Source organism: Pollicipes pollicipes, unplaced genomic scaffold (genome assembly GCF_011947565.3).
Source record: "Pollicipes pollicipes isolate AB1234 unplaced genomic scaffold, Ppol_2.1 Scaffold_7261;HRSCAF=8764_pilon_pilon_pilon, whole genome shotgun sequence".
In the NCBI taxonomy this organism is placed as follows: Eukaryota; Metazoa; Arthropoda; class Thecostraca; order Pollicipedomorpha; family Pollicipedidae; genus Pollicipes; species Pollicipes pollicipes.
In genome coordinates, this window is record NW_023597054.1 from 51,961,206 (window position 1) to 51,982,725 (window position 21,520).

Consider the following 21,520-nt stretch of genomic DNA (forward strand, 5'->3'; position numbering starts at 1 on the left):
ATGTGGTGTGCTCTCTACTAAGCAAAGGCCAGTTTTGGCTTGACATCTCCATGAAATGCAGTGCCACCGAGTCGGATTAAATGAAACTGTTGACAAGATAAACATGAATATTAGTTACTGTCAAGGTAAGATAGTTTGGCAGATTATTAAACACTTGATATTGATTGGAGGCAGGAGCGCAGTTTGACTAACTGAGTCGTTGAGAAGGGGGTTGGGGGCAGGGCAATGTAAAATGACGATGCATATTCCAAAATACGCCAACAAACGGGCATTTCCACGGGTTTGGCCCACTTCATTCTCAAAGTTGGGAAGGCTGGATCCAAGTTGGGGGCGGGGGGGGGGGAGGGGGATGAAGCCCTTCAACTGAACGAGAAACTACACCCCTTGGTAACCAGAAATCAAACCTTTACTTTTCCTAGCAGCATCTATAAATGCTACTCATTTGCATTAATCTGAATCTGTCGTGATTTGTTTATCCGAACTCAGAGAAAACGGAACAGCTTAAAGACGAACAACAGAAAATAATTTGTTTATGAATAAGCCGTTTGTATGGATGAGTGATGTTCTATTTAGCTTGCTTGCATGTTGCGGATATTAAAACTACTGTATTCTATTTTCGCCAGGCTCTTTTTTAGTTAATTTCACTATGGCGCATACCAATGGCAGGTTAGAGATTATTTCGATTTGGTAACTTTCATTTCGTTCGATTCGTGAGAGCTGGCAGATTTGAAAATCAGTTCTTATTCATGTTTTGTTGAAAATTTGTGATGCCGTCCAATCCGGCACGCGGATTGATCCGCAGCCGGCTGATTGATCCAATCCTTGTGCCATTCTGTGGGGACAAAGGATGGAGCTCATCTTTAAGATCCAGTGGACGTTTTATGGAAGTGGTTCTTTTCATTGCCGATCATTAACCACCATCTCACCTCGTCAGTTCATCTTCCAAAGGTCATTCAAAGGTACGCTTTGCTTTTCATCAACCATCTTAGCTGAATAGAACATCGGAGACTCGACAGTCAAGTCATTTTAATCGCTTGGACGGGCTTTCCGCGCTGATACAGCTCGTCTCTAAAGCCGCTGTCGCGTCTCCAGCTGTTGGGATGGCGTGCTGTGCCAGACCTGCCGCTCGGTACAGCGGGGTGTCATGACATTAGTGCTGCGGCAAAAACTCCCACCGACGAGAGTGCAATTACATCAGTTACACGTGACATTACTTTCGCCGCAAAAACATGCACATAATTCACTTGTACGCGATATTACCTCTACCGCAAATACTTTACAAAACTTATGCACGCCATTGTATCTACCGCAAAACTTACGCGTTCTTTACTTGTACGCGATATTACCTCTACCGCAAAGACTTTACCAAACTTATGCACGCCATTGTATCTACCGCAAAACTTACGCGTTCTTTACTTGTACGCGACATTACTTCTATTGCAAAAGCTCATACAGAACATGAGTACTACACGACAAAACTTACACCGCGAAACAAAAACCAACCATTTCTTTTACAGCAAAGGCTTGTACACCATTTACCTTTGCGCGAAATTATTTCTACTGCAACGAATTACATGTGACGTTAGTGTTACACATGAAAGCTTAAAGAGCAAGGGAAGGCTTCTATAAGAAACCTATGATTGTCCTTTTGTCTATTGCACAAAATCTTCTTAGTCCTTACCTGTCAGCGATATTACTTCTTCAGCCAATGCTTAAAAGATTTGTACAATACGGAAGGGGCCATTATATGCAGATCACAACAACGCATGAGAACACCCGGCTGCGAGAAATGATACGGCAGGTGCCCAATCCATGGTGTCGATACATAATTGTTGTAAATATTGCGCCAGACCGACACACGACGACAACAGTTTCTCGCAACACTTTTCTTCTAAAAAAATATATGGTGCATTATCGTTGTGCTGCAAAATGAATTTGGGGTAAGTGGGGAAAAGCAGCCAAACCTACTCCAAAATATATGAAATACTGCGTGTGCGAAACATGTGGCGCACCTTTCCACCACAGATAAGGAGAAGATAGAGTCCCGACTGAATACGTTGCTACATCCCTAGCATGGTGTTCACTGAAACACGAGATTACTTAAACTACGATGATTATTTAAGGCTCTAGTGATGTACGACAAAAATAATGCTTCAAAAAGCTCGAGCCGTCATTGAGATTTTTCTACCCAAACTTACAGCCTTTCCTCGTGCGCCAAACACTATAAAGAAATAAAAACAGGCAGCATAATGGCTGGTCACCTATCCTATCAGCAACACAACCACCTTTATATGGAGTTTTGAACTGGCATAGCCATCTTGAATACTTTCCGGTGTTGTTAACAACTCTGCCGTTAAACCCCATTAAAGGAAATGTTACATGTTTGCTTCATGTTTGAACATATTGAAGCAAGCATCAAATATGATGAAATAAACTCACTTATAACTATTGAAACACTTTTTAAGTGGAAAGACAGGTGTAGCCAGCACAGTTATCTGTTCAGTGGATATGCCACCTAATGCGTCATGGTTTTATTGCGTCATCGTACCTCGCACAACATTGATTGAGAGCTAGAGTAATAGTTTTATTCCTCAGAGAAAAACCAGGAGAATGGAAACATAGCTGGGTTGGTATTTCGACAGCATGCCTTTATTGAAACAATAACAGAAGAGAATTTACGTGGAATTCACTTCTGCTATTGTTTCGATAAAGGCATGTTGCCGAAATATCAACCCAACTACATCTCCATTCTCCTGTTTTTTTTCTGCGAGGAATAAGGCTATTGTTGCTGTCCTATCTATGTGAATAATGTTCCTCGTTAATGCGCTGGACAACTCGATTGAGGTCCAATGGACCACCGTTATATTTGGGAATCACACCCAGGAACGGCAGATCTGAACGCCTCGACAAACATGTCTTTTTTAGCGTTGATCGCCGCATGGCTTATAGAATGAAATTATTTGAATGACCTCATTATGGCGTCATGAATGCCATCAGTTCCCTTTTGTCTGGTGTATAGCTCAGAAACGAGAGGGTCTTAAGTCTTAAGAAAGGCAGAGTTGTGAGCAACACCAAAAGGTGTTCAACATGGCTATTTCAGTGCAAAACCCCATATAAAGGTGGAACACTTCATTTCACTGCAGCATGGCGCAGTTGGCACTCTCCCGGAAGCCGTGAATTGTTATTACAACCCTGCCAGGTGTCCATGCATTTTGCACCCCGCGGCAAGCATTAGCAGTAGAAGTAATGTTGCGCATGTGTAAAGATTGAATTTTTGCAGTAAACGTAAACGACGATTATACCTTTTTGGTGTGTGAGTATCGTCGCGTAGCACTAACGCCTCGTATAAGTTTTTACAGTAGAAGTAATATGGCGTATAAGAAAATGCCGGTGGTTTTTGACTGTAGAAGTAATGGTTGGTGTATACTTTTGCGGTATAAGTCTTGTCGTGTGGCAATTATGTCGTGTATGACACTTTACAGCAGAAATGATGCCGTTTATAAGTAAACGTATGGGCGCCATATGACCAACGTAGTCGGAGCGCCCCAAAGCCCAAATCATCATCAAGTAAGCGCTGTGTATGCCTGTGGAGTAGAAGTAATGACTGGTATCATTTTTTGAACGATAAGTTCTGTCGTCTGGCACTAACGTCCAGTGCGGGTGCGGTCTTTGTAGTGGAATTATTATCGTGCGTAAGTAATGACTGCATAAGCGTTTGCGGTGAAAGTAATAGCCGGTATACATTTTTGCATCGTAACTTTTGTCGCATAGCTCTAATGATGGGGATAAATATTGACAGCAGAAGTAATGTCGTATCACTCCTGTCGGTGGGAGTATATGTTATAGCACTAATGTTGAAGACCCGCACAGCGGAGATCCTCAAACAAACACACCGCGACCCCGACGACCGGGGGTCGGGACGGGTGCTCAGCCTGTCCCGGGAGTCGCGGTGCAGCACGTGGCGTCAGGCTTGCCTCGCAGACGGCGCCACCGGGGGCGACGGCGTGGCCACGTACCGGTGATGATGGCTTGCCGCTCTCATCGGCAATCGTTAGCTGATCGATGATGATTAATTATGCTCACCTTTGCATAATCGGAGATCTGAGCGACGACTAGAGGCTCGCCTCAGTCACCGAACGTTGTACATCACAACTTGCTATCACAACCATAGTCTTTGGTATAGCCATGTTGTAATAGTCTTTGGTATTCACATGGAGGCTCCCAACGGGAAATAGGCTCCCTTATCAAATGTATCACGTACGCTACTATTTGCGGTAATAGCTGTCCACAACACAAGCTCGAAGAAGGCGCGAACAACTAAACAGATCGAGGACATGCGATACTGGTTTTAAGCCCTTGCTATGCTACGCGATAAACCTAGCGTGAACGGTGTTACGTGGTTTTTCCATGAAAATTGTTCAGTTTGCCTTGCCGCCATTTCGAAATCCTGAATATAGTTTGACATTTGGCAATGCTTCAAAATTGTATCATGCCTAGGATCCGATCATTATTGGAGCCGTTTTTGTAATGATAGGCCCGATTCCTCATCTCTGGAATGTGATATCGCTGCTTGCAAAGCGTTGGTATTAAAAACTTAACATACAACACAAATGGATGAATCACACTGTTGTCTTTTAGGCTTTATTGCTCCTTTTTAACTCCCATTGTTTTCCCAGCGCTAAACGTCAGATCCTCAAGTTATTCCCTCAAATCCTCGATGTAACACTTCCTGGTGTGCGCCATCTTAACTAGCCTGTATCGGTGCATTGCATGACTTGTTTTATAGCTGCTACCAAGAAAGCCGAAAAAAATCAGGGAGGTAAGACATTTCTCAACACTTACCCTTCTGACTGATCCTTCAAATGCTCCTTATTCCTCGATAATAGTAGACATTCCTTCTGCTCCCTTCTTAGTGCCTCGCGTGCTGGGGGCTGCTGCGGGAAACGGAGCAGCATTTGCGGTGAGTGACGGTCTGTAGTCATGGCTTTATCGTTGCGGTGTCCAAGTTGCACGATGGCGGCATGCTAGCAGCCGCCTGGTGAAAGCGGCTTTTGACGAGCAGCAAATGGTCTAAAAAGTTGCAGTCTGTTGCGACCCACTGCATTATTTTATATTCTTCGCCGTCAGAAGAGATGCGTATCCCGTTCAGACACTGACGAGAAAGTTGAGATTACTTGGCGTGTGATGTACTACCTTCATCTCCGCAGCAAAGTTCCTCAAAACCAGCCCGCACGCCAAGCTTGGGCGCAGCTGCCCTAATTGTCTGCTCTCGCTGCTCTGAAAAATTCCTCATTCATCTGACACCAGCCAAGAGTTGTGACAAATTCTATTAATACTCAACTTCATTAGACTCTCTTCTTTCCAAAGGCTACCCATAAATTAAAATAAACTAATTTCATCCAAATACCAACGACACATCCCGAAGCACGAACCAAACCACAACACGCCCGTCTACGGTCCACATTTTTCCTGTCGGCTGACTGCGTCACGGCCGACCACGCAGCGCCCGTCCGCGACAGCGGATTTCTCCGTCCGCGGCAGCGCAGCGGACAGCTCGCGACCGCGTGCGGTCCGCCCCGCCCTACCCTAGCACAGGTCACCGAGGCGGCACCCCAGATTGTGGGTCGCCATCGGCGCCCGACTACGCTTTTGCCTCGTTTTCTGAAACGATTTGGAAGATTCATGTATGAAATACGAATGTTTGCGACTGTCGGATGGCGCGAGCTGAGGAAAATTTTCTTAGCACATGAGTGGCAGGGATGGTGTAGAATGTCATGGCTTTGGTATACTTCGGTCCCGCTAAATATTGCCTTATTACATACCTTGCCGTTCGTTTCGTCTTCTTCAACTCCACAGTACGTGATAATTCAATACTAATCATTGCATGACACCTTCTCATGTTTCCGTGAACTGCACGATACCATGTGATACCCTCACTGCCAGGTGTTTCATTGTTTGCGTTTCATGCCTTTCCCTCGTCATGCTCCTCCGACAAGGCCATTCTTACACCCTTGCCCAACGAGATGGGAGGGGGGGGGAAGGGGAAGGGGGAGAGGCGTGACAGCCCCTTCTAACTTCTGAACTAAGGCGATTAAAGCGTCAGTAAAAACCAGCGATTCGCTCAGTTCTTTGCTCCGGGTTAATAGGTGACCTTTCAGCTAGAATGACCTTAATCGGCCATATCGGAAATGTGACGAAATGTTGCCACCAGTGCAATCTTCAAGCTTAAAAACACAACGGAGTTGCGTAAGCATCAGCGTGTTTTTCCCTGTCTTCCGACTCTCAACATGTCCGGGTTTTGGGTATCGGTCAGCTCCGCAATCTCTTAGGGGACAGAAACGTCCCCACATCTGAAATTGGCATTGGAATGTAAGAAGCGACAACTGTTGTACTGAGCGAGGTGGGTTGACGGGGGAAAGACCGATGCGGACGTCACGGTCCGAGCTGTCCTGTGGTACTTCTTTTCCTGTAAGGTTAGTTTGTGACCTGTGAGATCGAGCTGAGTCTTTGGGGCTGTGCGTGCTTTATGCTGCAATGCGATGCGGACATTTGTGCTAGGATCATGGGACAGACACAAGTTTAATTTTTTGATTCTATCACAGTTAGGAATAATCTTTGTTTTATCCATCATGCCTTTAATAGGTCAAGGCCAAACTAGTTAATGAGACGAAATATTTTTCACTGTCTGCATGTGGTAATCACTCGCGTTACCGCGGATAGGTTGACGGCAGCGCAATGTGACGAACTGTTTTAGACGAGTAATATTTTGAAACCGTGTTTAAGACGTTTACCGGGTCAAATAGAGTCTTACAGTATGTTGTGATAATTATCATAATGAACATGTTACACAATACAAAATAAGGATGAACAGACACTAAAGCTGCACTAGATACGTATATCAACTAAAATCACAGAAGATTGCAGGGCAGCTCAGATGCTGTCTGCATGCATTAGTGATTCCAGGTGATGGCATTGATCGACCTTTGGAAGATGAGTTCGCTTGTTTGTAAGCATCCACGAGCAAAGCGATCTAAAAAAAAAAACAAAACAAAACAAAACAAAAACAGCACGTTTGCACCTACCACGGCGCACACTGCCCCATCGCATATTTCTTGTTTTCACATTTCGGTGACCAAGCGTGACCTTGCCCCAAAAGGTCACTGCAATCGGTTGTACAGTGTTCTTAAAAAATGTGGATGTGGCTGACCATGATGAGTAGTTATTGCACGTGCATTTGCCATGTATATTGTACAAAAAAGCAATTGGACGTGGTTAACCTAAATGGACCTCTGGTGACCTGACCTCCAGTCAGATACAATCACACCTGACATCACGGACGTCGAAATTGACTACGTTGATAAAGCAAACAAGTAACGTGTCCAAATTAAAGACAAATCGAGCCATTCTCCGATTTAGCGAGAAACCTGACTGACATGTCGTTGACAAATGGGTTGTAGATCACGACATACGATAAAACGGTACTGAGAAGTTGACAGTAGGAGTAAACATAACAAACTGCTGAGAAAATCAGCATGGCTAAAAAGTTATTAAGAAAAAACCCGACCAGGGGGGGGGAGATGGGCTGACATGCCACCGCCCTCGTGAGAAAGGATAAATTCAGTGAATGACGGTACTATTCCTGAATACACAATGGCACGTCTCCACCATGTTAAACATGCTGGCTACTACCAAATATCTCGCATTAAGTACCAAACACACCAAGCAAATTGGACGCAACAATTATTAATGTTGTTTGCCTCAAATGACATCAACGTAAATTTCATAACTGCTTCATTGCGTTAAGCGTTTGGAACATTCTGACATGTTTGTTGGGGCTTTTAATGGTTGTTGGGACATTTTATAAGTAATGATGTTTCAGCGTGCAGCTTGTGTAGCAAATATTTTGAGCGATCTCACTAGATTCCGTGATATTCACAAAACATTTGAGCGTTTTAAAACAGCTTACTCTTTTATCATTCGTGGTAAGCAGCTAATGAGAAATTGACTTAGCAAAAGGTCGCGTGTTCAATTTATCATGCATTGCGTCTCTTGCCAGGCTCAAATCCCGCGCGCAGAGCAGAGGCCTCTTATAAAGTGTTCTTATAACGTATGGCAAGCAAGACTTCTTGCTGGATCCGCTTGATGACAAAGGCCTGGTGCATTTCCAAGGCAGCATCCAATTTACGTTCGCGCTGTGTGGGCGAGATATGGGTATCCCTGCCGCGGCACTGGCCTTCTAGTTGTTTGTCATGTCGCCAGCTTCGCACACTGCCTTGCAAAACATCTAAACTTGATCAGCTAGCACAAACAGCCTCGTCTCGCCATACGTATTTGCGGGCATTGCAAGATGGCGAATGGATTTTCTGAACACACCTACACGGCGTGCCGCAGACGAAATGGGATCATTCGACCCCATGCGCAGGGCTCCAACTAGGGCCAAGCAAGGGGTTCTTAGACCAAAGATCGAATGCAAAAGAAGTTAAATGGAAAAAAGGCGCCCAAGCCGTCGAATGGCAAGATGTCGATATGAATTAAAGTTGACAGGGATAAAAGTCGGAGGACGCAAAATCGAAACGAATGAAATCGAAATATGACAAAGGTCAGAGGACAAAAAATCGACGGAGACGACAGAAAACATAACTTGAAAGATAGAGTATAGATAAAGAAAAGATTTAACTCGGATGAGTAACAACAGCAAGAGCCAAAATTATTAAAACAGAAAAGTCGCACAGGATTTGACGCCTGGTATAAGAGGTGGGAAAGCTTGGCTACGGGGCGAGACATATGTGAATGGATGGGACGGGACGAGACGGGACGACAGCGGGCGGGACCGTACAGGACCGGATCCCACCAGAAGGGACTGGACGAGAACAGCGAGATGGGACCGGATCGGATCGAACCGGACAGGACCAGATGGAACCAGATGGGATGGGACCGGACCAAATCGAGCGACACTAGACTGAACAACGCGTGACCGGATGTGATCAGACAGCGTCACACGTCACCGGACGTAGGTCGAAAGGAGCCGAATGGGACAGAGCAGGATCAGACAGGACCAGACGGAACCAGAGAACACCGGACGGAACCGGACGGAAAATGACGAGATCAGACGGAACTGGACGGAGAATGATAAGATCAGACGGAACTGGACGAAGAATGATGCTATCCGACCGGGCAGGATGGGACCAAACAAACGTTTAGAAAGTCCTATGGGAGAGCTACTACATAAGAGTCTAAAGATGTCAATTTCAAGTCTCTGCTGTTTGGCAACAGCATCTGGCTCTCGTCGGCCGCGCGGCAGTGCGCACATCCGGTATCCTTAGTCGTTTTACGTTGGTGAGGAGAGGAGCGGGGCACGCAGGGGGGGGGGGGGGGGGGGGCAGGACAGTGGACGGTGTCTTGTGCGACTGTGTCGGCAGTGAACCTGCGTGGGCATTATGCAACCATAAAAACTACCCACATTGTGTGACTCCGCTGCAGACACAAAACTATGGTGCTTTCAATATAAGCGAGAAAGCCTCTATAAGCTTCTGATTATTTGGCCAGGAGCGTAGTTTCACAAAATGCGTTGGGCACTTGGGAGGGAGGGGAGCAGGCAGGAGCAGGGGAAAATGAAGCAACCGACCTTCAAAAAGCCAATCAATGAATATCTCTCCGGATTCCACTCACTTTATACCCAGAGTCGGGATGAGGCTCCAGCCCCCCCCCCCCCCCCCCAACTGGATAGGAAAACTGCATCCCTGTGTTCGGCATTATAAGTTCAGAGCTAAAATGTCAAAATATCGACCGTCAGTAGACCAGAGGATACGGTTAAAGGACGTTATAGAGCAAACATGTATTGTATTGCCAACACTCGGTGTTTCAAGCTGTGCAAATGATAACCCGTGCACATGATGTTTGTGATAACCGCCTAGTAGTGACTTCCTTCTGGCCTTTGTGCCTTCCGATTTTTCTTTTTTAGTTATTCCTTGTCAAGCTTGTAGCACTAGCATGTGTACAGGTTATTCGTCATCGATTGCTCTCCATGTACCGTGGGAGATTCTCCGGAAGCTGCTGCCCGCAGTGCTGACCATCCACTGTGGCCCTGATACCCAATATCAAGCAGTGCATATGGCTGTCAGCCGTTTTCAGCCCTCTCAAATGGCGTAGCCAGAAGCTCCCAGGCGGAAAGGGAAACGAAAAATATCTGCTTGTCTATCAACAGGGAACTTTCCGGAGGATTTATAAAAGAGTTCGACTCAGAGAATACCAAACAGGCTGCTGAAAAAGACCGCAGGCCCGAGAACGCTGTCTCGATGAACAACAAGAACCCAGGTTTTAGGGCATGTTTACGAAGCCGGGAAGATAAAACTTGTGACGCTTCGATGGGCTTATAGGCCATGCTGTCGGATCCACGTCTTTAGCTATTTGCTTACGCAGAACAGCAAAACAAGCAATCTCGCGGCGCGCTTGCCCCACCATTGCCTCCGCTCGACAAGACACAGCTTCCCCGATTACAAATCCGGGGCGACACACATTCCCGGCTCGAAATGCGTGATATAATTCTATCAACACTGAGAATGAGCTCCAGTCACGGTGACCAGATGCGGCCGAGCCTGGATAGCTGTGCGCGAGCCCGGGCACCCTCGCGGCGAGCCCGGCCACGCGAGCGACGGGTCCGGCCACCCTTGCGGCGAGCCCGGCCACCCTCGTGGCGAGCCCGGCCACCCTCGTGGCGAGCCGGACCGTCCGAGCGACGGCAGGGCAGTCTCGCCGCCGGCTGTCACCAGGCCTAACGTCAAGCGGCAGCGGCAGTCATGGTGCTCTCAACTTCCGCACACTCTCGTGAGTGCCTGCTTAACGTGACAGGTGCGATAGCCAAGGCGCAGGGCGTCGGCCCGTCACGCCATGTGTCGTCGCCGGGCGTGACGGCAACTGCGCCGGATGTTATGCCACCACTCCCTCACTGGTGTCAGGACGACTGGCGGCGGCGACGGGCGCCCGCGGCGGCAGACTGCGCGCCGCCGCGGCTCACCAACTCGGGCTGCGGCGTGGGGGCGCATTATTAATTTACCGATGTCTGGCGCCGATGACGTCAGCTGGTGACAGCCGACACGGCCGGGCCCTGCGCTGTCGGCGGCCGCTGATGCATGCCCTCTGACAGCTCCCGCGGCGACGGCACCGTTTACTTCGACCAGCCGCTGTCGACCCGCGCCGTCCGTTTCGCCCGCACGGGTCGAGCTCGGCGGCGGCTGACGGCGACGGCACCTCAGCAGAGCCACGGGCGGGACGTGGGTCCGACCTGGCTCGATAGCCGCCGGGCCGCGGCTCTGGGGATGACGACGGTGTGCTGGCTGAACAGCGGTGGGGTCGCTGGGTGGTGACCGAACGGCCTGTCGCCGCTCCGGCGGGCTGCGGCGGAAGTCTGGAGCCGCGGCCGATGTCGCCGGACTCGGCCCTGTCCCGGCACGCAGTGAGCGACTTGGGGCCATTTGCGGGGCCTTCCCACACAGGGTGTCCCGCGCTGAATGGGCGCGGTCAGCGGGCCCACGTTATTTGCCGCTTCAAGCACTTCCAGCGTAATGACCGAAATTCCAATGGGGCTTCATAACGGCACTCTGAGCGGCTCCGGCTGAGTTATAGCCCGACCTCGTCTCGACGGTCAGCGCTCGTGACGTCAGAGCCGAACGAATATGACGTCAGAGGGGAACGCCGGTCAGGACGGTCGCGCGAGACGCGGTGCTGACCTGCACTGTGCGGCCGGACTCGAGAGATCGGGGGCTGGTGCTATGTGTCCACCGGACTCAATAGTTCGGGGACTGGTGCTATTTATCGGCCGGACTCGAGAGATCGGGGGCTGGTGCTATGTGTCCACCGGACTCGATAGATCAGGGACTGGTGCTATTTATCGGTCGGACTCGAGAGATCGGGGGCTGATGCCATGTGTCCACCGGACTCGATGGATCATGGACTGGTGTTATTTATCGGCCGGATTCGAGGGATCAGGGAATGGTGCTATGTGTCCGCCGGACTCGAGAAGACAGGGGCCGGTGCTATTTGTTGGCCGGACTCGAGAGATCAGGGACTGACATTATTTGTCGATGATAAGATCCTAATATCGTCGTAATATTGCTTTGAGATCCGAGAAAGGGACGTTTGCATGACACAGCAATGCCATTACGCAGAGGTAGTAGAGGCCATGCTCATGCTTGGTGTCGTGTCAGACGCAGGTGTCAGGCTATGCCAAACGTGTCAGCGTGGTGTCAGACTATGCTCAGGTCGGTTTTGTGGTATGCTCTGTACACAATACAAAGATTGGACATGCATAGCTCGGGGAGACCGTGCTGCGAGCTGCTCGCCTTCTGCTGCGAACACACGAGTGGCCGCCGTATGCCGGTCCCGCGTGCGACTGACCATGGCTCGCCCCGGACCGGATGACCCGCGGCCAGGTCACGCGTTTGGCCCGGCCGTGACGTCATAAGTGACGCCACAGCCAAGCCCGGGGCGGATGAGGGTGGGGGTGGGAAGGCAGGGCTAGCCGACGATGATGCGAATGCATGGTCACAGAAACGCACACATGCATGCAGTTGTAGCACAGCCAATCGCAGGTTAGTTTGCTTTTAATGACCCATAGGTGACATCGCTTATACCGTAATTTGTTAATGAAAATGTCGAAGACATTGGTAGAGTCCCGAAGCGCCTCCTGGCCCGACCTACCACGTGACTTGTGAGTAAATTGCGTGACTCCCGCGTCCAATGCAAACGTGTCAAAGCGGAGAAGAAATGGAACCAGCCGGCAACGATTCGCTGTTGACGGTGCTGCCAGTAGTCAACAGCAGCGCTGGGCCGCTCCGGCTCGCTCTGGGGCACGAATCGAAGAGTAAATCTGGACTGTACTCGTTCTCCATCCCAAGCGTGACGCGTGGATGTGCAGTGCCAATAAAAGACAGGCACTGCTGTGTGGCCTGGAGAGAGTGGAGTCGAACGCCGGGACTGGCCGCGCCAGCCGAGCCGAGTCGGCCGACGGTAATCGCCCCATTGTGTGCGGGCCGTGCGTCTTGGCGCTGTCGGGCAGACGTCCCTCGGAGACACATCGCCCCGGAGCGGTGGGAGAAGGACCCGCTGACGACGCCCCGGCCCCCGCCGCCCGTCCGCCTCCAGGTCTCCGTCTGCTTCCCGTACCCGACACAGCCAGCCGGCTGCCAGCGCCCATCTCGAGCACGGCGCTGTTTGACCACCGAATGTGTGCTTCCTCGCGTATGAAACATCAATGGGTGCTAATGAGATAATGCCGTGGCAATTTCGCCCAAGTGGATTAAAAAGCTGACGGCCGGGCCGCTATTACCACCGATGGGCGCCGTGGAGCGTACAGCCAATTAAGAACTATCGATTTCGTCGCGCTCACAATTCCAGGAAGCCTGCTGTCGAAAGCCTTCGCAACGGAGGCGGTCCGTTGTCAGACGTGAACTTTACATTTCACAGCTGTATCACGTGTCGAAAACTGAGAGGACTGTCTTAATAGCCACCGAGGCGGGTGACGCGGTTAGCGGCTCCGTTGCCTTGACAGCGTTTTTCTTTGTTTCAGCTGTCCGACGACATCGGCTACGTGCTGTACTCGGCGCTCGGCAGCTTCTACATTCCATCCATCATCATGATATTCGTGTACATCCGCATCTACTTCGCCGCGCGGAGCCGCGCGCGCCGCTACGTGAAGCGACGGCCGCGGGCTTGCCCGGTCTCCACCGCCGCCATTACCGCAGCCGAAGTGCACCACGACCTGCCACCTAGCCACGACACCGACAGTCGTAAGTCGAGCGCCGGCAGCGAGGTGGCACCACCGTCGCGCGTTGGCAGCAGACGCTCGCCGCCACGCACGGCCAGCGAGCACTCGGCGCTGGCTGTGCTGCCAGCGGCGACGCCGGAAGCGAACGGCTTGCTGCCGGGGTCACCGCCGCGCCGCCAACCGGCCTCACAGGGGGGTGAGACGGAGCAATCTTCGTCGGAGTCGGGTCATCCGGGCAAGTGCACGGTGGTGCTGCCACTCAGGCGCCACTTCCGCGCCTCCGTCTGGGGGCGCAAGACGTCCAAGGCCAAGCGCGAGATGATCGACATGGGCCGGCTGAAGCTGAAGAAGGAGCCGCCGCCGCCGCCGGAGCCGGTGGTGGAGCACGCAGTGCGCACGTACCGCGACACAGACCGCGAGAAACGGCGGATCGCGAGGAAAAAGGAGAAACGCGCCACACTTATCCTGGGCCTGATCATGGGCTCCTTCATCGCCTGCTGGCTGCCCTTTTTCTTCCTGTACGTGTTGACACCGCTCTGCGAGAGCTGCCAGATCGCCGACTGGGGTTTCGCCTTTGCCTTCTGGCTGGGCTACATGAATTCGGCGCTCAATCCGGTCATCTATACCATCTTTAATAAGGACTTTCGGCGGGCATTCAGAAGGATTCTGTTTAAGTGAGCGGGACTCCTAGCGCCGGCGCCCGAGGTCGGCGTGGCGACGGCCCGGTGACCTTTGAGGACCACGGCAGGAGGTGAAGTCGAAGAAAACGTTCGGCCGAGTTGGATCCCACCGGCCACCTCCCTGTGATACGGTGGTGACGAATTTTGCACAGTGATGAATCGTACAAAAGTGCTGCGCGCAGCTGTGTAGAGGCCGCCTGATGTCGCTGCCACACATCCGGCAGCAGTCGTATTTAAGCTGGCAGCGGTACAGATATCGCCTGTCGTCGCTGTCCTACAACAGGCAGCTTGGGCATATGACTGGCAGCGCCGCTTTCCCTGTAAAGGTCATTGCTTTAATGTCGGCCGAGGCACCCTGACAACGACTAATCTGTCGTAGCAGAGGAATAACTTTGCTCTTGCGTGCAAGTCTCACGCAGGCCGGAATGTTGTTGTGTTACCGGCACTGTACGAAACACCGGAAGTTGATGTGCTTGTGCGTGTGCTTGTGCGTGTGAATGTGCGTGTGCGTGCGCGTAAGCACGTGCGTGTGCGTGTGCGTATGTGTGTGCGCGTGTGTACCTGTGTGTGCGTGTCACACCCATATTGGGCTGCCGTTGGTGGTTGTTTTAGTGGGCGTCACTCAAATACGCTTGTCTTAGTTACCTGAGCCCTGTTTTCAGGTGTTGCTCGTGCGTGCGCACGGGCGCAAAAGTTAGTGGTGTACATCATCGGAGTAGATGTTATACACGTGCGTTTTCAAGCAAGGAGCACATTCCACTCACGTTCTTCATTTATGCCTGCGTACTGCGTGTAACTTTGATCTGTGGCAGTGCTGCATCAGCTCTCTGAGCTCATGAGCTCATGAGCTCTCTGCCCACCATCAATCATAGCATTACTCCAAAATATCCCTCCATCAGTTCCTGGGAAGAACTTGAAGCGACGACATTTTTTTCCAAACCTTATGTGTTGAAGAGAATCAGATGCGTGCAGTGCTTTTAGCCCTTACATTTGATATTTTGTGCTTGCCATTGACAGAAAAGCACGAAACGTTCGTATGCTTCTTGTTGTATGAAGGAATGACACAGCCGCACGGATGCTATAAGTTTTTAATGGTCAAGTTTTTACACTTAGGAAACAACACATTCTGCGTATTCATACCAGGTCGACATTTAGTTTCCTTGGAATTCGCACAACGAGGCTTCGCCAAGCCAAAGGCAGCTGTTTCAACAAACGTTCGAATTACAGATGTAAATCTGCGCGAAAGTTCGCTGCCGACTGGGAACGCGACCATTCCAGAAATTCAACGCTCGTCCTGTACCAAGAAAAACACGTCACTGGATTTCCGCACGCATCAGGCTTGACACAGAGCGTTTGGTATTTCTTAGAACAAGTTTCGAGAAGACAAAAGTGTCATTTAACTAGTTAAAGTTGAAATGATACTTGTGATATTGAGCGGAAGACACTTGTATCATCTTCGTGATTATACTTTGTCTCGTAAGATGGCACGATCATGGCTCCGTCATAGCAGATCTTACAAGTGTGAAACCCTCAATCATATCGGCTGCCCTACAAAGGAAAAGAAGCGTAACTTTTAAATAAGAAGTCTCAGGTGAGCATTTGTAGTTTTAAGACCTTCCATGCCCCAATGCATGTACATCACATCGCTCACTTCGTTGTGTTTACACTAACTGGTGCATAGTATTTACTTTTTACCTGATATGAACAACTCAAATTGACAAAAGCGCGCATACTGGACGGGCTGATGCACGCCTCGCCCTCGGCGACATGGCGTTTGGCTTTTAACGTGAGCTGTAAACTACTAAGGAAGCTTACGAGTTGTTTGCAGGAATATAAAAAAATGACGCCAGGTGAAGATAACATGTGTGAGATGCAGTAAGGTGATCTATCTCATGGCGTTTGCACGCATTCAATTTTAAAAAAGTGTATCCTACCTTACTGAAGTCGGTGCATTTTGTGTGCGTTTGGAAAACCATAAAGGTGCTCGGCTAGGTGCTCATATCACAAAAGCTATACATGTTGCAGCATCTCACTGAAGCCAACGGTAGATACTACAACGCTGTTTGCATTCCAAGGGACTAACTTGATGAGTGAAAGTAAGATTCATTTGGGAGATATACTAAAGTCTCGACTCTCGTTTGGACACTAAACGTACAGTGGTCTGTTTTTCTGTCGGGCTCCAGACGCAAAGCAAGACATTATGATAAAGAAGCCCGTGCTCACGTTGATTTCTTGGTAGTATACGGAACTCTTTTTAGGGGAATTAAATGCTTCGCATTTTCAAAAAAGCATGCTAATTATTCAGCCAAGGGAACCGTCAGCTGACAACGGTATCATTTTACAGCTGTCCATCGGAGGCGATGCGGGCAGTAGCTGTAGTGTCGTTAGAGAAACGCTCTGGTTCTGGGTGTTCTCTTTGAATACCATTCTGGCATGCCGTTTGGAGCACCGAACAACCGAAAACTTTAGTAGTCAATGTACGTCCATAGCATCTTTCAAAAATGCACCCGACCGAATCACTCGTTTGCTGGAGATCGAAATTGTATGCTCATATGCGAACTTTTCCGCATTATGTGAAATGAATCCACGCTGACTGGGAAAGTGTGTGTGACCAGCTGTCCTACTCTTGCGTTTAATGTCTAAGTACAGTGCCAAAGTCATGTCTCCAAACGCCCCCTTGCTCTGGGATGCACCCAAAGCACACGCTAACAGGCAGGGTTTACAGAGCAGAGGTCAACTGATGTGTTTTACTTTCAGTGTTTACGCTTTAACCAGCACTTGTGTGTTATACTTACCTCATCGTCAGCTACTTGAAAACTGCAGGATAACATACTTCTTAAACTTCATCGTTCGATAAAACCATACATGTTGCACTCTAGCCATAAATCAGATGTCATAAAATGCGCACATTTTGTCTTGATCCATCGATGTACATGCCGAATTGCGTAAAATGCGCTTTATAACGCTTTCGTCTTTGAGCCCACATAGATGACGTTATATTTTTACTGTCTTAGAGGTGATTGCAAACTCAGTTTCTACGGTAACGTGTAATATTCTCCTGCATATCCAGCACCAAAGTCATAATAAGCCACCAAAGGCAAAACCACGAAAGCATGGTTTTAAATGCGCCAAAGTGTCGAGAGAGCTCCAAGCCACCTTCACCCCACAACGGGAACCAAGAGAGCCCTGCGTAGAACTCCTCTGTCGTCAACAATTGTCTTGTAAATACACCGTTCCGACACGTGTCTCTGCTATTCAGCCTCGGTCCAGTGTTTTCCTTCGAGAGCGAGGGAAGCGAGCCACCCGAATATGATAAACACGGTGTTGCGGCGGATTCTCATCAGCAGTTGCTATTCATAAGCGCGCTTGGGTTCCACGGGAACTTGATTAAGGCTTCATATCGTCACCCTTGCAATGGATACGCTTATAGCGTTATCGTGGTGCACCAAAGGACCGTCAGCCTTTGTATCATCACTGACAATATGTGGCTTCATGCATTGAGCCGCATTCTAGCCCATTGCTTTAGTTTGTCAGTGCGCCTGCGAAAATGTGGTCTCTGGCAACACGCATCTTATGAAAAAGGATTCGAGCCACCAATATGTAGGCATTACTGCAGCGCTTAAAAGGGTTTGAAACTCCAACGACTCCACCTACAAAACGTTGTCACAACCTTGCGTTCAGATTTCGAGAGATCTTCATTGCCGCCAAAGGCGTTCACGGAACACAATCCATATGAGCTAGTGCCGTGACAAAGCTGGAAAAAACATTCCCCTCCCTGCCAGCAACACGCAGGAACAGCGATCTCTCCAGCGGAACTGGTCACAATAACGCGTTTGGTGGTCGCGCTTGCCAACAGATCGCCACTCTATACTCAATGCACCTCCGCTAGCCCGTACAGCACCTGCGTAAATCACCTACGTACATCACTGACGTACAGCACTGTATCATAACAATGCTGTTTAGCTCTCCACATTGCCGCCGCCTCCGTCTGGCACGGCCGTACACTCTGCGCCCATGGGCAGAAGCCCCTCCCGAAGCTCTCAGCCACGTGCCCTGGCCGATCAGGCTGACGACGGTCGTGGTCGCCTGCCCCGTCAAACTGGTCCGGGACACGAGGATTTCAGAGCCCCATAACGTCACACTGAACGCGGACGCGCGTCATTCGTGCGGCGGGTGGCGCGCTCGGGCTGTTGGTAGCAGCAAGCGCAGCGCAGCTCGTGTCGTGCACACTGTTCCATTATCTGAGTGGTGGCTGCAGTGTGCTGGGTAATTTTGCGCTAATATTAATCTTGCGACGAACCGGATGGCGCCGCGGCGTGGGATGCGGCTCGGTAAGTTCAATGCGAGGTATCTGTGGGGAGCACTCGTCCACACAAGATCAAGTTCACGTGCTGCAGGGGGCTCCGGTTCATACACCCACCGCCTCCACAGCACTGCATTAGAACAATGGTAATTAGAGGGAAAATGCCGCCTTTTTGCACTTTGCACCTATTGTAAGATCACACGTGTACGATATTTTCGGTAATGCCAGTTTTCTCGAAGTTCTTCTGGCTAGTTCAGAATTTATATTTGAAGCTGTGACTTCTGTGGAAGAAATCTCATTGGACTTCCTATTCACCACTATAAAAGTAAAGCATTTCTTTTGCCTGTTTTTTCAACATACGTGCTCTGTAATGTTTGCAACACACTAAGTTGTCAAAATATTTGTGCAATAAATGACACAAAATTTTAAAACATTCTGTTTAGCCAAAGACACATGCGAACATGAAGCTATTATCACGCGATTCAACGAGACGTTAAATTATGGCCTTGATTTCTCCCCTACGAAGTTTACCGCAGTGGTTCTTTTCGATGCGTACGTTAGCTTTGGAAATGGGAGCATCACATGTTACACAGTGTCGCACTGGTTCAAACTTCGGCCAATGCACTTCTCGGTAAGAAGCCCTCGCCGCCCGCTGGGCCAATCACAAATGTTCTTTTCTTCGCACCAGTGGAGGTGCCACGGCGGTCGCCATGCTGTCGGTGGTCGAGACAACTGCAGGGAAGAAGCGTTGTGCTGTTACAAAACGTTGACAGCATCATTTGGACTCGAAAATAACTAAAATTGATGTCCTTTTTATGCCTTCACCGTGCTGCAGTGCCACTGCCCAGGCCTTTTATGAAACGTCAGTGTTCCTGAGGTTTCACGAAAATAACTTTTTGAAATATGTTCCAAAGGTGGGAGACCCCTTTAAGGCGTGCGAGCTAGCTGGAAAACTCGGTTGAGCGACGCTTGTAATTTTGTAGCAGCTGTGGGTGGGAATGGGCCATTATTCATTATGTGTCGTGATTATTTGAAGCGATCGTTCCGCACGAAATAAACCAGTGGCAAGACACGTCACAAAATGCAATCAATCGGTGCGCGATGCTTTTCGCCCGGCCAGTTTCCGCCCTTAACTCTACCGAGCAAAAACGTACGCAGAGACCAAACACGATATGCCACTTCGGAGCACAAAATGAGTCTTCTCCAGCCCTAACTTAGCCATCTCGATTCGACCGTGGCCGCATTTCAGCATCACGCTTTTCCACCAAGGAAATTATTTTGCCGGAACGGCGCCGGAGAGGCCCAGGTGGCGCATCGGCCGCTAAGCGAAGGCCTGGTCTGGGATCGAGGCCAGATCTGGACGGCGCACACCCGTCGACGGGCTGCGTTCAGGGCCCAGCTGGGCGTTGATTAAATCACCGATCAAAGCCAACTGAAATGTGGGCGCGCGGCCTGCGCCAATCTGTCCGCTTCTAGCAACGGGTCACGGATCCTTCCCTACCCCTCCAAGAGACTATACACGGGGCACCAGCTGAAGACCGACGCTCGACAATGTGTGCGTCATTGCTATCAAAGCTATCTCGCGACGAAATGACAGACCTTGTCATCCAGGTTCCCTGATGCATAGTCCATCAGGCGCACCGCCTAGGTCACCTGCATAGATACGAACGACTGACCCATGCATTTCGACAGTATTTGGCCTTTAGCCAGATGATCGTGCCGTTTGGCTATGTTGCATTAAACTGAAGCCGCCTCTCCATTCGGTCTCACCACGTGCATTGCTCTATCTTTTCGAGTCTTATTATCGCTTCAGACGTCACGAAATTCTCGCCATTTGTATAACATATTTCAACCTGCAGGAGGGTTCGAAGCGAATCACCGAACGCGCTCCTTACATGCGCTCCCCGCTGCCACCAACACCACCACGAGTTTTTTTACACGTCGAGGCCCTCGCATCCCAAAAGACGCTGCAAAGTCAACGGCTCTAGAGGCTGCAGACTCCAGCACGAAACACCTGCATATCGATGCTTTGAAGTCAGAAATGAAATCCCACCACCGCGGAGGGCTTTGATCTTGTAATGCAATCCCGGTCCCATTATGAAGTCGATTCGGAAGCGTACCAGCAGGGACGCTTCACAAAATACGCAGAAAAGGGGGCGGAGGCGACTGAGCAGGAAAAATGACTAAATCCATAAAAACACTCAAGGCGTGCTCCTCCCTGTTTCGACCCACTTTCTTGTCAAAGTTGGGGACTGACCAACTGAAAAGGGGCTTATAGTCCTGCTCACGAGAACCGGTTGGAGCGCGGGAAGGCGGGGAGGCCACATGTCGTCGCTTCAGCCAAGTCAATCCGCTGCGGCCAGCCGAACAAGGCCGAACTGGCGCGGTTGTCGCGGTCAGCGGCGCGTGGTCCATGGCGCGCGGCGTGGTGGCGCCAAACGTTTATTGGCGCGTGCCGGCCAAGCATCAATACTGCGCCCCGCCTGGCCGCCCTCGAGACGGCTCTTATCACCTCCTGAGGGAGGCTGGCAGAACAGGCCCCATCACGCGTCACGTGGCCTGGCGGACCTCCGTATAACGAGAGGTCACACAGATAGCGCAGTATGTGCCCTGGTGCGGCCACAGTGAGTGGGCGGTCTGGATTACGCGATGGTACCAGGACGGGCTGTGTTCGGCGGCTTTATGTTTAGCAAGTTCTGCACACGACGTCATTTAGTTACTACGTTAGCAACAGCATTGCCAGCATCCAAACACCATTTAAGTTTCCGCGTTCAG

The 21,520-nt window shown here is 50.1% G+C and overlaps 1 protein-coding gene across 1 annotated transcript in view; it reads left to right on the forward strand.

Annotated features, from left to right (window-relative positions):
* LOC119111593 (alpha-2C adrenergic receptor) overlaps positions 1 to 17,670 on the forward strand; it is a 113,423-nt gene extending 95,753 nt beyond the window's left edge. The window contains exon 3 of the mRNA XM_037235402.1: positions 13,565 to 17,670. Coding sequence (XP_037091297.1) covers positions 13,565 to 14,440 — 876 coding nt within the window. The 3' untranslated portion in view covers positions 14,441 to 17,670. The remainder of the gene's footprint in view (positions 1 to 13,564) is intronic.
* The last annotated feature ends 3,850 nt before the right edge of the window (positions 17,671 to 21,520 follow it).